The sequence below is a fragment of the Sebastes umbrosus genome, chromosome 5, assembly GCF_015220745.1.
Source record: "Sebastes umbrosus isolate fSebUmb1 chromosome 5, fSebUmb1.pri, whole genome shotgun sequence".
Lineage (NCBI taxonomy): Eukaryota > Metazoa > Chordata > Actinopteri > Perciformes > Sebastidae > Sebastes > Sebastes umbrosus.
Window position 1 is genome coordinate 21,582,245 of NC_051273.1, and position 12,692 is coordinate 21,594,936.

The following is a 12,692-nucleotide window of genomic DNA, read 5'->3' on the forward strand; positions in this document are numbered from 1 at the left end:
TATAGCAGAAATGGAGGGAAGGGAGGAGGGCGAGAGAGAGTGGAGACAGAGGGAGGAGAGAGCAGATAAAAGTGGCAAAGAGAGCGAGAGGGAGGGGGACAAAGAGAGAAGCAAGGACTGAGCCAGGTTGTGCATAGCGCCAAGCAAGTCTTAGACAAGCACACAGAAAGCAAACAGAGTCAGTCCACTGTGACTGGAACTAAACCAAATGAGTTGGCCAATTTAGGATCACATTTCTGGGTTGATTGCTTACAAGTGAAATGACTCTGACATATGACTCCGACAGATACACCCAAAGAAAATTACAATATAGTAATGTAATAGTTATGTAAACATGTTATATGTTAATTCATGTTCAATCGCAGTTTTCAGGACAAATCATCGGTTCAGATTTTTCTATTTTCAACATTTTTCTTTCTGTTATAAATGCATCATTTTCCAAGGGTGTTTCCAACTGCAGCATTCAAGCAGCCAGTCCACATCAAAGCGAGGCAGCACAGTCAGTCAGTCAGTCAGGAGGGCTGCACAATTAATCGAATATTAATTGCGATCACGATTTTGGCTTCCCACACATAAATGAACATGATTGATTTGATGTTTAAAATGCGTTCTCCATTCATAGAAAACTCCGCTGCATATCAAATCAAGCGCTTTCTAAAATAACCGTCATCCATTAGAGGGCGATCGAGAGCAGGTGAAGAATTCAGGTTAATTCTTATTTTGATGCAAAAGATGTTTTGTAATTAGCAGGAATGAAGCCTGGCACAATGTGAAAGTGAAAGCAGTGCTCTGTTGATTTAATTTTGGGTAACAAGTTTTGGTACAATTTTATTTTGCTTGTAGAAGATACACTGTGAATAAGGACCAGTCTTATTTTAATGCAAAGATTTGTACAAAAAATGTAGCACAACATGGAAGTGAAAGCAGTGCTCTGTTTATTTAAATGTGAAAGTGCAATATAAATATTTTGTCCCTTAAATCAATGAATAATCGTGATCACAGTATTGATTGACTAGAATTACCGCACTCAGTTGTATGCCTCCGCCAACCAGTCAAGTTGCAGTTTATATCCTTGTCTCTCCAAAAGGAGATCACAGTGACCTTGACCTGTGACTACCAAAATCTAATCAGCTCATCCTTGATTCCAAGTGGACATTTGTGCCAAATTTGAAGAAAATCCCTCCAGGCGTTCCTGAGATATCACTTTCACGAGAATGGACCGGACAGATGGACAACCCGAAAATATAATGCCTCCGGCAGCGGCTGTCGCCGGCGGAGGAGGCATAAAAATAATTGTGATTGTCATTTTTTTTTACCATAATCGTGCAGCCCTGTCAGCCAGTCAGTCAGTCAGTCTGTCAGTCAGTCAAACAATCAGTGAGGCAGACAGCAGACAGCAGCATTGGACCTCCACTTACCTGGCTCTATTAGCAGGGCCATTCCCTCGGACTGACACTATGACCCCAGGTTAAGACTATGACCTCACTCGTGACTGTTCAACGACCCCGAGATAAAACTTTACATTTTGTCGTTGTGATGCTCACCTCCAGTCGCTCCCCCTGCCAGCCCAGCACTGGAGAAGCTCCCCAGGGCAGAGTGTCCGTTGACGAGCCTCGGAGTCCCACTCACCGTGGATCCGCCTGTCTGGGCCCCGAATAACGACTGTAAGACCGAGGCCCCTCCGAGCGGGAACTGAGAGCCCAGGTACTGCCCCACAGAGGATCCCGTGGTTGAGGAGACTGCTACAGGACTGCCCCCCACCTTCCCACTCAGAATGCCCCCACCACTGCTGGCAGCAGCAGATATGAAGAGGTTCTGACTGGCCAGGCTGCTGCTCGTCTTCAGCTCCCAGTCGCGAGGGGTCTTCTGTTTCTGGAGGGCCTGGCGTTGGTCTGAACCGCTGCCTCCCTGGGCACCACCACCACCGCTGCCGCCGCTGCCTCCACCCCTGGGCCCTGCCTCCTGACTCAGGAAGGGGTTGGGGTTCATGTAGCTGGACGACTCTCCATCACTTCCTTTCCTCCCCTGCTGATGCTGCTGTTTGTGGTCCGAATCTGAGTCTGTGCCCCGGCCCGACCCCCCCATGCCGAACGGAGAGCCCCCCTGTCTCATGTCAGAGTTGGGTTGCTTGGGGTCAGAAATGGGTGAAAAGGTGGATTTCCACTTGCTGGTAGAGGACAAGGAGGACGAAGAGGAGCCCTCACTGCCTGTGCTGTTACCACTGCTGCTACCAGACTTCCTGACTAGTGGAGGAAAAAGAAAAGAAAAGACGGGATGGCGTTAAGTAGCAGAAGTGCAAGATTACGTTTTTATTAGGGCTGTCAAAGTTAACGCGATATAAAGCATTAACACAAATGTGTTTTTAACGCCATACATTTATTTTACACATTAAAGCAATTGGCAATTTTTAGGTTGTAGCGGGCTCAGTCTTAAAGCTAAAGTGAGTAACGCTCCAAACTTGACCTCTGACTTCAAATATATGTGAATTAAAATGGGTTCTATGGGTACCCACGAGTCTCCCCTTTACAGACATGCCCACTTTATGATAATCACATGCAGCTTGGGGCAAGTCATAGTCAAGTCAGCACACTGACAGCTGTTGTTGCCTGTTGGGCTTGAGTTTGCCGTGTTATATTTTGTTATGCTAAATGCAGTACCTGTGAGGGTTTCTGGACAATATTTCTCATTGTTTTGTGTTGTTAATTGATTTCCAATAATAAATAAACTGGGAAAAAAAAGTTTGGAAACTTGTGTTTGGTGGATTATTTCTCTGTTGTTACAATGCTAATTGGCATTGTATTTTACATGGTTGGAAAGCCTGTTTATTTACCTTTGCAATGATGTCCAACTTGTAAGGATCATGCATTTGTGGGATGAGCAGCACAGCTGATTATGTGGGTAACGCCCAAGAAAAGTTTGCCAAAATGCTCCGTCAATGGTAAACAGTGTATTCTCCTGTTGGTATTGACTCTTGTTTTGAGTTGTTTGGTGGATTGGATGATTGAACTCTCTATCAGTAACAAGGAACAAACAAGACATATTGGCAATTTTACACTTTATTCATTTAATACACCGTCAGGAGCCTCAGTAGCGGTGGAAGATCCATACGCAAGCACAACAGCCTGGCACCTCCTCTTCATGCTGGTCACCAACCTGGTCACACGTTGCTGTGAGATGGCGTTCCATTCCTCAACCAGGATTTGTTGCAGGTCAGCCAGCATGGTTGTGTTGGTCACTCTAACACGTACAGCACGCCCAAGCTGATCCCACAAGTGTTGAGTTGGGTTGAGGTGTGGACTCTTGGCAGGCCGTTCCATTCTCTCTACTCCCACATTGTGGAGGTAGTCTGTGATAACCCTGGCTCTGTGGGGGCGAGCGTTGTCATCTTGGAGGATGAAGTTAGGTCCCAGATTGTGGAGATATGGGATCGCCACTGGCTGCAGAATCTCATCCCGATATCTCACTGCATTGAGTTCGCCTTCAATGATGACAAGCCTCGTTTTGCCCGTGAGGGCAAGCTCTTTCTCCATCGGTGCAACAATCAGCATAGCGTTCTCCGCGTCGTCTCCATACTTTGACCCTGCCATCCAACTTTCGCAGACAGAACCTGGACTCATCACTGAACATGACCTTCCCCCACATGTTCAGGTTCCATTGTCTGTGTTGTCGACACCAGCGCAAACGGGCCTGACGGTGAAGGGCAGTCATTGCAGGCTTCCTGGTAGCCTTATGAGAATACACTGTTTAGAGCATTTTGGCGAATTTTTCTTGGGCGCTCCCCACATAATCAGCTGTGCTGCTCATCCCACAAATGCATGATCCTTACAAGTTGGACATCATTGCGAAGGTAAATAAACAGGCTTTCCAACCATGTAAAATACAATGACCATTAGCATTGTAACAACAGAGAAATAATCCACCAAACACAAGTTTCCGAACTTTGTTTTTCCAGTATATATACATACATTTGCATAAAGCAGCATATTTGTCCACTCCCATGTTGATAAAAGTATCAAATACTTGATAAATCTCCCTTTAAAGGTGCATTTTGAACAGATACAAAATGTGCGATTAATCATGATCAAATATTTTAATCGATTGACAGCCCTAGTTTTTATGTAATGTGACATTTTCTTTTCTTACCTCTTTCACCATCCCCTAGTCTACCAGGTCCATCTCTGCTCTCCAAGGATATAGTGGCAATTTTTCTTTCAATTCTAGAGAAAAACAATGAAAATTCAGAATAAACAAGCCGCAACAAAATGAGTTTGAGCTCTATAATTTCTGCAACAGAGCCGAGGCAATCAAAAGGCATGAGTTCACATTTTTTATCACTAACATCAGATTAAAATCGAGCAGAAAGCAGGAAAATGTTGTGACTGGTCACCTGGTTACTAAGCAACAACCTAGAAGAAAAATAGCCTGCAGCTCTAGTGGAAACCAGCAAAGTCATCTTGCAAGAAAGAGCAGCTCAGCAGGTACATTGTTGCTACTCTTATCTTCATGTTATAATGACTATATTACCGTGAGCTGGAGCTGTCTGCAGGGTACCCTGAGTCGTCGTCATCAGAGCTGGGGGGAGAGGAGTAACGGCTTGTGCCATTGAGCTCCAGCGGGCGCTCTCTCTTCAAGATGGGAGGCTGGTCCAGGTCAGGCCCACTGGGGCTGCGGCTTGATTGTTCAGGGGAGGAGATGGCAGAGATCTCCAGAGGCTGGTTGATGTTGTTCACCTGTCGGGACAAAAGGACACACAGATGACACTTTGCGATTAAAAACAGGTCTTGAATAATGAGATAGCAATCTCATTGGCTTCACCCACAGAGAAATCTGGGTGTAAATTCTCTCACCGACGGGCTCCGCTGCCGATTCAACATGCTGAATTGGCCAAAAAACCTCAGACACGGGCAGACTAGAGTCGACGGTGAGGGGCACAACGCAAAAACTAGGGCGACAGCCCCAAACTGTCCAACGGCCAACCATCGGCTTGGTGTGTCAGGGCCTTCAGCTTTAAAATAACTATTTGGCCGATAGCCAATGGGTTTTATTGTTGTTTATTTTGATTTTGCTGTTATTTATTCCCCGTTTGTGCCAGAGAAACATCTTCATGATAAAAATGAACTGAGATGTTTTAAAGTCATTTACACTGTCTTTGAATGAGCACACATTCAATCATACAAATTTATGAAACAACCTTGAATATAACCCTCTTTTCACATATAAATAGATTTAAATAACTGCTTCAAAAGCACTTTAGCTGCTATACAACTACTTAACCAATGAGAAGAATGTTTCAGTACTTACATAGCCCAATAAAAATATTAGTTTTGTGAAACATAAATTAAATGTAAATGTGAAAGCGATAAGAAACCTAAGCAGTGTTTTCTGACACATCGACTTTACTTGGGTGGGCCGATACCGATGTTCGGCCGATAAATCGGTGCATTCCTACTTAAAAATACCATATCATATCATATCATATCATATCATATCATATCAGGTTCCTGTCAATTTTCTCTCTTTTGGTGACTCACCATGGTGTTGATGTTGAGTGGCGACCCTGAGGAGTGGTTGTTGGCGTTGAGCCCGGGGAACGACCTCCTCTTTGGGGATCCGCTGGCTGAGACGGCCACCGTAGAGCCGCGTTTCCTTCTCCCCCGCTTACGTCCCTCCTGAGAGCCGAGGCCGTGAGACGAGTGCGATGACGACATGTGTGCGGGTGTGTGAGTGTGCTGTGTGCCGGGGGACTGATGGTGGTGGTTTCCATGGTTACTGTGGTATCCCTGCTTGTTGCCAGTGTGATGGTGGAGGCGTGATCCACCGGCCGCGCTGCCTCCGCTGCCTGACGAAGAGGAAGACGAGGATGAGGAGGAGGAAGAGGAGAAGAAGATCCTCCTCCGCAGTTCAGTGTCCTGGGGCTCCGTATCGGATTCGCCTCCCTGGCGATCCTGTCCGTCTTCCGGAAGAATCCTCGGGGGTCCATCTGCATACTGGAGCACCCCTCCAGTGCTGAGAGGGGGGCTCTGGATGGGACCTCCTCTGCCCATCGGTCCTGTCAGAGGAGCGTTGGGGTGTGGAGGAGGTGATGAAGAAGCACCATTATGGTCCTCAGGATGGGGACCTCCATTCATCAGTCCTGAGCCGGATGAATATCCTAAACAGACATCAAACAGTTAATGATGCACAGGAAGAACAGGCGGGCAAATATTAAATATAAAACACAAAATATTGAATGCACTTTATTAGTAATAAATAAGCAACTGATCATTCTATGATAATAATAATAGTGAATATAATATGTGAACATTACATTAAGTGGTTGAAGGGTAATCCTTACCATTGGTCTGACCTGCCTGAGACACAGGACTCGGAGTACTTCTCTGAAATTATGAATGCAGACCAGGGTTATTATCGTAAACTAAAAATAGAATGAAAATAAGCAGTGAAAAATATTATTGTAAACCGAAACTAAATAAAAATGATATTTCCTGGTTAAAAACCTGATACAAATAAAATAAGAATGAACATAAATTCATTTCAATTTTAGTTTTTTAGGTATAATATGTCACTACTGAAAATACATTTCTGTCAAACTGATATTGAACCATAGAAATTAAACATACTTGACATTCAAAGGAGATGGCACTATGCTGCAATTGCTTCATAATTATTAATCCCTATTGTTTTTCACATGCAGTCTAGTCTTTTAATTTAAATCAAATAACCAGGACATGATGTAAATATTGTAGCATTGTAACACCAAGCTATTCAAATCAGATCTGATGTTAACAAGCAACGAGTGTGGTAGTGAAAGAGGACTCAAGTGGATACCCAAATCAAAAGATTTAAACATTATGGCCATTCCTACACAATTCTCTATCTATCTATTTTGTATGTGTGTGTAGATATATACGTCTGAGACATTAAAGCTAACCCTAACAAAAACAAACTAAAAATAAAAACTAAACTTTTCTGAAAAACTGAAACTAAACTAAAACTAGCAAACACACTGAAAACTAGCTCAAATTAAACTAAAATGAAATGGAAAATTCAACCCTAAAATACTTATTAAAAATTCAAAACTATTATAACCTTGATGCAGACAATATATCACGATTTAAAATCCCAAAAAGCAACATAAAAATCACAAAATATCTCAAATTTTAAAAACGTTAACCTATGAATAATCAGGATTTGATCCAACTTAACTCCTGATCATCTTACTGTGAACACATTAAAAAGGTACTTTATACATTACAGTACTACACTGAAAGTACTCACCAGTCTCTCAGCACGACTGGGCAGCACCACGCTTGCCAGAGGGATGCTGACTGGTAGTTTACTTGGGTGGACCGTACTCAGAGGGATACTTATTGGAAGGCTCGTAATGCTGTTGTCACCCTGAACAGAGGGGCTCCTCTCCTTACCACCCTGTGTGAGAAGACAAAGGGAAAATGACTGTTAACACCTGCAAAGAAGGTAGAAAACATACAGATGGTGCACGTGCACAGACAGCAAAGAAAGATACACATTTACCCTCTCGAAACCTTTATTCTGGGCATCAGATGCGTTGGGAGAGGGGCAGTTCATTTTGGCTCCAAGCGGAGAGTTAACGCCGCTAAATTCCCTTAAAAAAACAAAACAGAAACAGGCAAATAGTTAGCTGTCCATCACCTTGGAGGGCAACTAACACCTTGAAAATAAAATGTAGGAGCTTTTAGTGCCAACCAACCTGTGTGTCATCAGCCCTGGACCTCTCAGGTGAGCAGAGGCGTTTGGATCCTGGTTAAGGTGCCTCCGCAAGGCAATCTTGGCGGGGGAGAAGCGTGTGTAATCAGGAAGAGCGTAGGAGGAACTCTGCTGCCTCTGCCGGATATCAGTGATGGCAGGAACAATCTCATGGTCTGGAGAGATGGGCAGGTAGCGAGAGAGAAGCTCCCCCTTGGTGTTGCCCCGGTCGAAACAGGGTGAGCTGGTGCCATTGATAGATAGGTCTGGGCTGACGCCGTTGAGGGCCAAGGCCGAGGACAGGCCGTGCTTAGACGAATCCATGTCTGTGGAAGAGCGTGATTCCAGGCTCTTTCTGTATGGGGAGCCATCACAGGGGCTGTAGGATTTGAGCTGATTCAGCTCCTGCTGCCTTTGACTTTTCTCCAGCTCCACAATGCTGATCTACAAACACACACCAGGGGGAGCCGTTACACTAGAAAACATTCAAAGCATTCTACAACAATGCTGTCTAGGAAAATGTTTGTAACAGCAATTCATCCACTCTTCCTGAAAGCCACATTTAATTCAGTTTAGATGACAAGGGTAATTCTTTTGAATATCTCTCTGAAGAGGCAGTGGGACAGATGAAAGAGGGTGGAAGGATGGAAGGCCAGAGAACACAGCAAGTATGGAGGAGTATACAAGAGGTGGAAAAGAGAGAGAGAGGTACAAGCATTTGGTAATGAATCCAACAAATTGAAGAGGCGGACTGCGTACCTGCAACTCCAAGCAGTGTCTCTGTTTCTCGGAGATTTGTCTGCGTAGCGCCTGCTTCTCCTTCAACAACGTCTCCAAACACAAAGAGCCCCAATCTAGCTTTAGCTCCTCACATCGAGACTTCAGCTGGAAAACAACAAACACACACAGTTGCTGTTATTTATTTGCTCGGAGAATGCTCTAACAAAGTGAAATATAATTTCTAGGACTGTCAATCGATTAAAATAGTTAATCGCGATTAATAGTAAATTAATCACACATTTTTTTATCTGTTAAAAATGTACCTTAAAGGAAGATTTGTCAAGTATTTAATACTCTTATCAACATGGGAGTGGGCAAATACTGTATGCTTGCTTTATACAAATTAATGTATATATTTATCATTTGAAATCAATTACCAACACAAAACAATGACAAGTATTGTCCAGAAACCCTCACAGGTACTGCATTTAGCATACAAAATATGCTCAAATCATAACACAGCAAACTCAAGTCCAACAGGCAGCAACAGCTGTCAGTGTGTCAGTGTGCTGACTTGACTATGACTTGCCCTGAACTACATGTGATTATCATAAAGTGGGCATGTCTGTAAAGGGGAGACTCGTGGGTATCCATAGAACCCATTTTCATTCACATATCTTGAGGTCAGAGGTCAAGGGACCCCTTTGAAAATGGCCATGCCAGTTTTTCTTCGCCAAAATTAAACATAAATTTGGAGTGTTATTTAACCTCCTTCCCAACATGTTAGTATGACACGGTTGCTATCAATGGATTCCTTAAGTTTTTTAATTTCATATGATGCCATCTTCAGTCTTTAAAACTGAGCCCGCTACAACCTAAAAATCGCAATGCGTTAAAGAAATTAGTGGCGTTAAAATTAATTTGCAGCCCTAATAATTTCATATTGACTTGACTACAGCTGAACTGGGACTTCAATCCCCATTACACAAATGCAGAGCAGCAGGAATGGTGACAGGTGTGAACCACTTGGGGTTGATGCTGTAGTAACAGGGTAGAGGTTACAACAACATACAGTAACAAGCCCTGAGGTCTCACCAGTAGCAGGCTGTGGTCTCTCAGCAAGGCCATGTCTCTCTCAAGCTGCTTGGTCTGCTCTTTCAGCTGTCGATTGTGGGCTGATATCTCCTTCTGGGCCTGCAGCAGGTCCTCCACAGTCAAGGCTTTCACTCCCAGCTGATCACCACATACACACACAAACACAGGCACACACAGCGTCATACATCAGCTACAAACACATAATGCCTAAACAACAATTTAACATCAATAAAAAAAACTCTTTTTGCTGACCTCCAGTGGTTAAAGTTTTCACACTGCTGCAGTGATGCAGAATTGTACACAGTAGGGCTGTCACAGTTCGTGTATTCGTGCCGAACCGTCAGGGTTCGGTGCACGCAGCCGCATGCAGAATACATGGTATGTACATTTATGCCCGTAATGCAGAGGCAAAGCTCACAAGCACGATATCCGCCCCCAAAACTTTTAGCACATACGCCGTTCGCAAATGCAAATGTGTTGAGGTTAGCACAACAATTGGCGTGCGAGCCAGTTACGCTAAGCGCAAATGAAACGCCAGAGCTGGAAGAGGCACCTGCGGGTTTCTGGTCAGCTACAACAGCAACGAAGAGAGAGTTGTGTATGAGATGAGGACGATGTGTCGTCATTGCTGTTCTGAGTGTTTGTTCACAGTTTACATTTTACTGCTTAATACAGTGCAATATATAAATGCTTGGATGCTTTAAATTTTTAAATATTGCCAAGATGACACTAATTAAAACAATGCAAAAGTTTTATTCTGTATTTTCAATTTCATAGCATAATAGATGCGTTACAGTTTTATAGCCTATTGTGACCTGTTGTCTTTTAGGGAAGTGTTTGTTCAGTGCTCATACAGTGTAATACCCAAGTGTTTGAAATGTTCCTTATTTTTTATCATGAAAATAGTTTACCGAAGTTACCAGTGCTCCCTTAGTCCCCAGCAAGAGGATTTTATCTGTCTTTGACACTTGCATTACTGCGTTCAAAAGAAAGAAAAGAAACATATCCTTATGCATTTGTATTTTTTTCCTCTGCTGTATCAAACTTGCACCTAACCGTGACTCCTAAACCGAGGTATGAACCGAACCGTGACTTCTGTGTACCGTCACACCCTTCCGTCTGATCACTGTAGCCTCACATCAGTCAAGATGTAATAAGAGCTTTCAACATAGCACATGTCTGATCACACCCAACAGGGATGCTACTGTGTGTCTCACAGGTGCAACGGACTTGAAGTTTCAACCAGAGGAGCTTAGTTAAGTTAATGCAAACTCCAACACAACACTGCAGGAAAACACCTGAAGTATGTTCTCCCTCTCGCACATTCCAGTTCTGTTTGAACCATGTTCATGTGGAAATGGGATATAAGCTATTCAGGTTGTACATTATCAATAGCTGAATTTAAGAACTAATCTTTATAGACATGCTGTACTTTAGATTTATGTCTATCCTTAAATTTCATAAATAAAATAACTTTATAAACATGGATGATACACAGTGAAAGAAGTTTGTGGTAAAATGATTGAGTGTGTCCGTGCTGCTGTGTAATAGAGAGAAATAAAGCAGCAGTTCCCACCTCATCTAGTTTGGTCTGAAAGAGACCTTTGATCTTGTCCTTGTGTGACTGACAAACAGAGTGGAGCTGCTCCGCCTGCCCCGACAGGTCCCTGTGTTTTTGCTAGAGACAGAAAGAAAAGAAGAATACAGGTAAGAGTTTTTTTTTTTTAGGTAGATGCCCCTATGTGTTGGCATGATATGGTAGTAAAAAGTTTGAGGGACATTGCAGCAGTAGCAAATCAATAACGTCTGCAATGGCATTATTTATTACCTTCTCCTGTTCTAAAAGCTGCTGCAGGTTGGAGCGGTACTGAGGAGTCTTCATGTGGGTCATAAACTGGAGGTATTGAACTTTGATGTTATCTGTAAAAGAGATGTAGGTCAGGGACACAGAGGGAGCAAAAGAGCAAAAACACAGGATATAAATGTATTAGTTAGGTGGTTGTGGAAATGGAGCTCAGACACCAAACAGACTGACATGAAGGCTTACAGCAGGTTCACATAGGCCACGAAGCATAATTTAAAACCCACAATCACAAACAGAAGTGACACTAGGATATTTATAATAAATATAGTGGATGGATTTTTAAATGTGATTGTGGGGGAGGGACTGGGAGGGAATCTGAGGAATCAAAACTCCGGGAGAAAAACAAGGGAGAGAGGGGAGAAAAGTCAAAGACGTTCATGGGATGCATATTTTATCATCTTATCAGAATCAGATCATTTATATCACTTATGATATATCATTTCTAGTAGATTATCAGTATGATTTCTGGCCAAATTTGCTCGCGGCACATGGAGAAAATAAACCAGACGCCATAACTATCGCTGAAATTAGTGAGCATTATCTGACCAGGCTCTGTGTCTCTCCTTCTGACCTCTCAATTGTAAATTCTGCTCCTCTCACTAGACTGTTGCATTAACTTTTCATAGAGATCAAAAAGTCTGGTCTAATATGTATGACTACTTTAAAAATGACAGATAAAACATGAATGTGAGCTCACCTAGCAGTTGTTGCAGACCAGGAGGAGTCGGGCTCAGAAGCAGTTGACCAGAGGGATAGTGGACCTTGGGAGGTAGCTGGTAGAAGGGACTCTGAGGTGGCCGGTATGCATCTGTACACACAAGAAGCATATTCACGTTAAACTGAGATTTCTAAGCCATACAGTGTAGATGTAAAGAGGGCATTATTCATTTCTGTAATACGAGGTGTATTCTGTGTGTGTGCCCTCTGACCCTGAGATGGTGCTGCAGAGAGGGTCTTGGCATGCAGCAGATCCAACGCGCTCTGATTCTTCTTGTTTTTCTTCTCAGCAGCAGCCGGGGCGGCTTTCTTGGGTCGACCACGTTTCTTGTTGTTCAGCTTGCGACCTTTGGGCAGGAGTCGGGCTCTTCGGGGTTTGGCAGAGGGCTTGACCACTGTCACCAAGCTAGGACGCTCGTCCTCGCCGCAGGAGTCCTGCTGTAATACGCAGGGACAAACACACACACAGACATATTCATACAAAGAGAACCGAGAGCGTGCCTTGCTGTGTTAAGTTGATTGACGTGTATATAAACCAAGAGAGAAACATTTCACTTGATGCACTTCAGGG

General features: G+C 43.5%; 1 protein-coding gene across 7 annotated transcripts in view; it reads right to left on the reverse strand.

Annotated features, from left to right (window-relative positions):
• Positions 1 to 12,692, reverse strand: part of dot1l (DOT1-like histone H3K79 methyltransferase) — a 32,346-nt gene that overhangs the window by 1,944 nt on the left and 17,710 nt on the right. For 6 of the 7 annotated variants that reach the window (XM_037769639.1, XM_037769642.1, XM_037769638.1 and 3 more), the window contains 14 exons: positions 12,334 to 12,559; positions 12,102 to 12,212; positions 11,369 to 11,460; positions 11,117 to 11,218; positions 9,541 to 9,678; positions 8,485 to 8,610; positions 7,730 to 8,169; positions 7,534 to 7,624; positions 7,279 to 7,428; positions 6,335 to 6,377; positions 5,532 to 6,151; positions 4,525 to 4,730; positions 4,144 to 4,217; positions 1,545 to 2,243 (listed from right to left, as the gene is read on the reverse strand). In XM_037769639.1, the coding sequence (XP_037625567.1) occupies positions 1,545 to 2,243; positions 4,144 to 4,217; positions 4,525 to 4,730; positions 5,532 to 6,151; positions 6,335 to 6,377; positions 7,279 to 7,428; positions 7,534 to 7,624; positions 7,730 to 8,169; positions 8,485 to 8,610; positions 9,541 to 9,678; positions 11,117 to 11,218; positions 11,369 to 11,460; positions 12,102 to 12,212; positions 12,334 to 12,559 (3,118 nt within the window). Of the gene's footprint in view, position 1; positions 1,264 to 1,544; positions 2,244 to 4,143; positions 4,218 to 4,524; positions 4,731 to 5,531; positions 6,152 to 6,334; positions 6,378 to 7,278; positions 7,429 to 7,533; positions 7,625 to 7,729; positions 8,170 to 8,484; positions 8,611 to 9,540; positions 9,679 to 11,116; positions 11,219 to 11,368; positions 11,461 to 12,101; positions 12,213 to 12,333; positions 12,560 to 12,692 lie in introns of those variants that run through there. The other variant, XM_037769641.1, reaches the window with a different exon arrangement.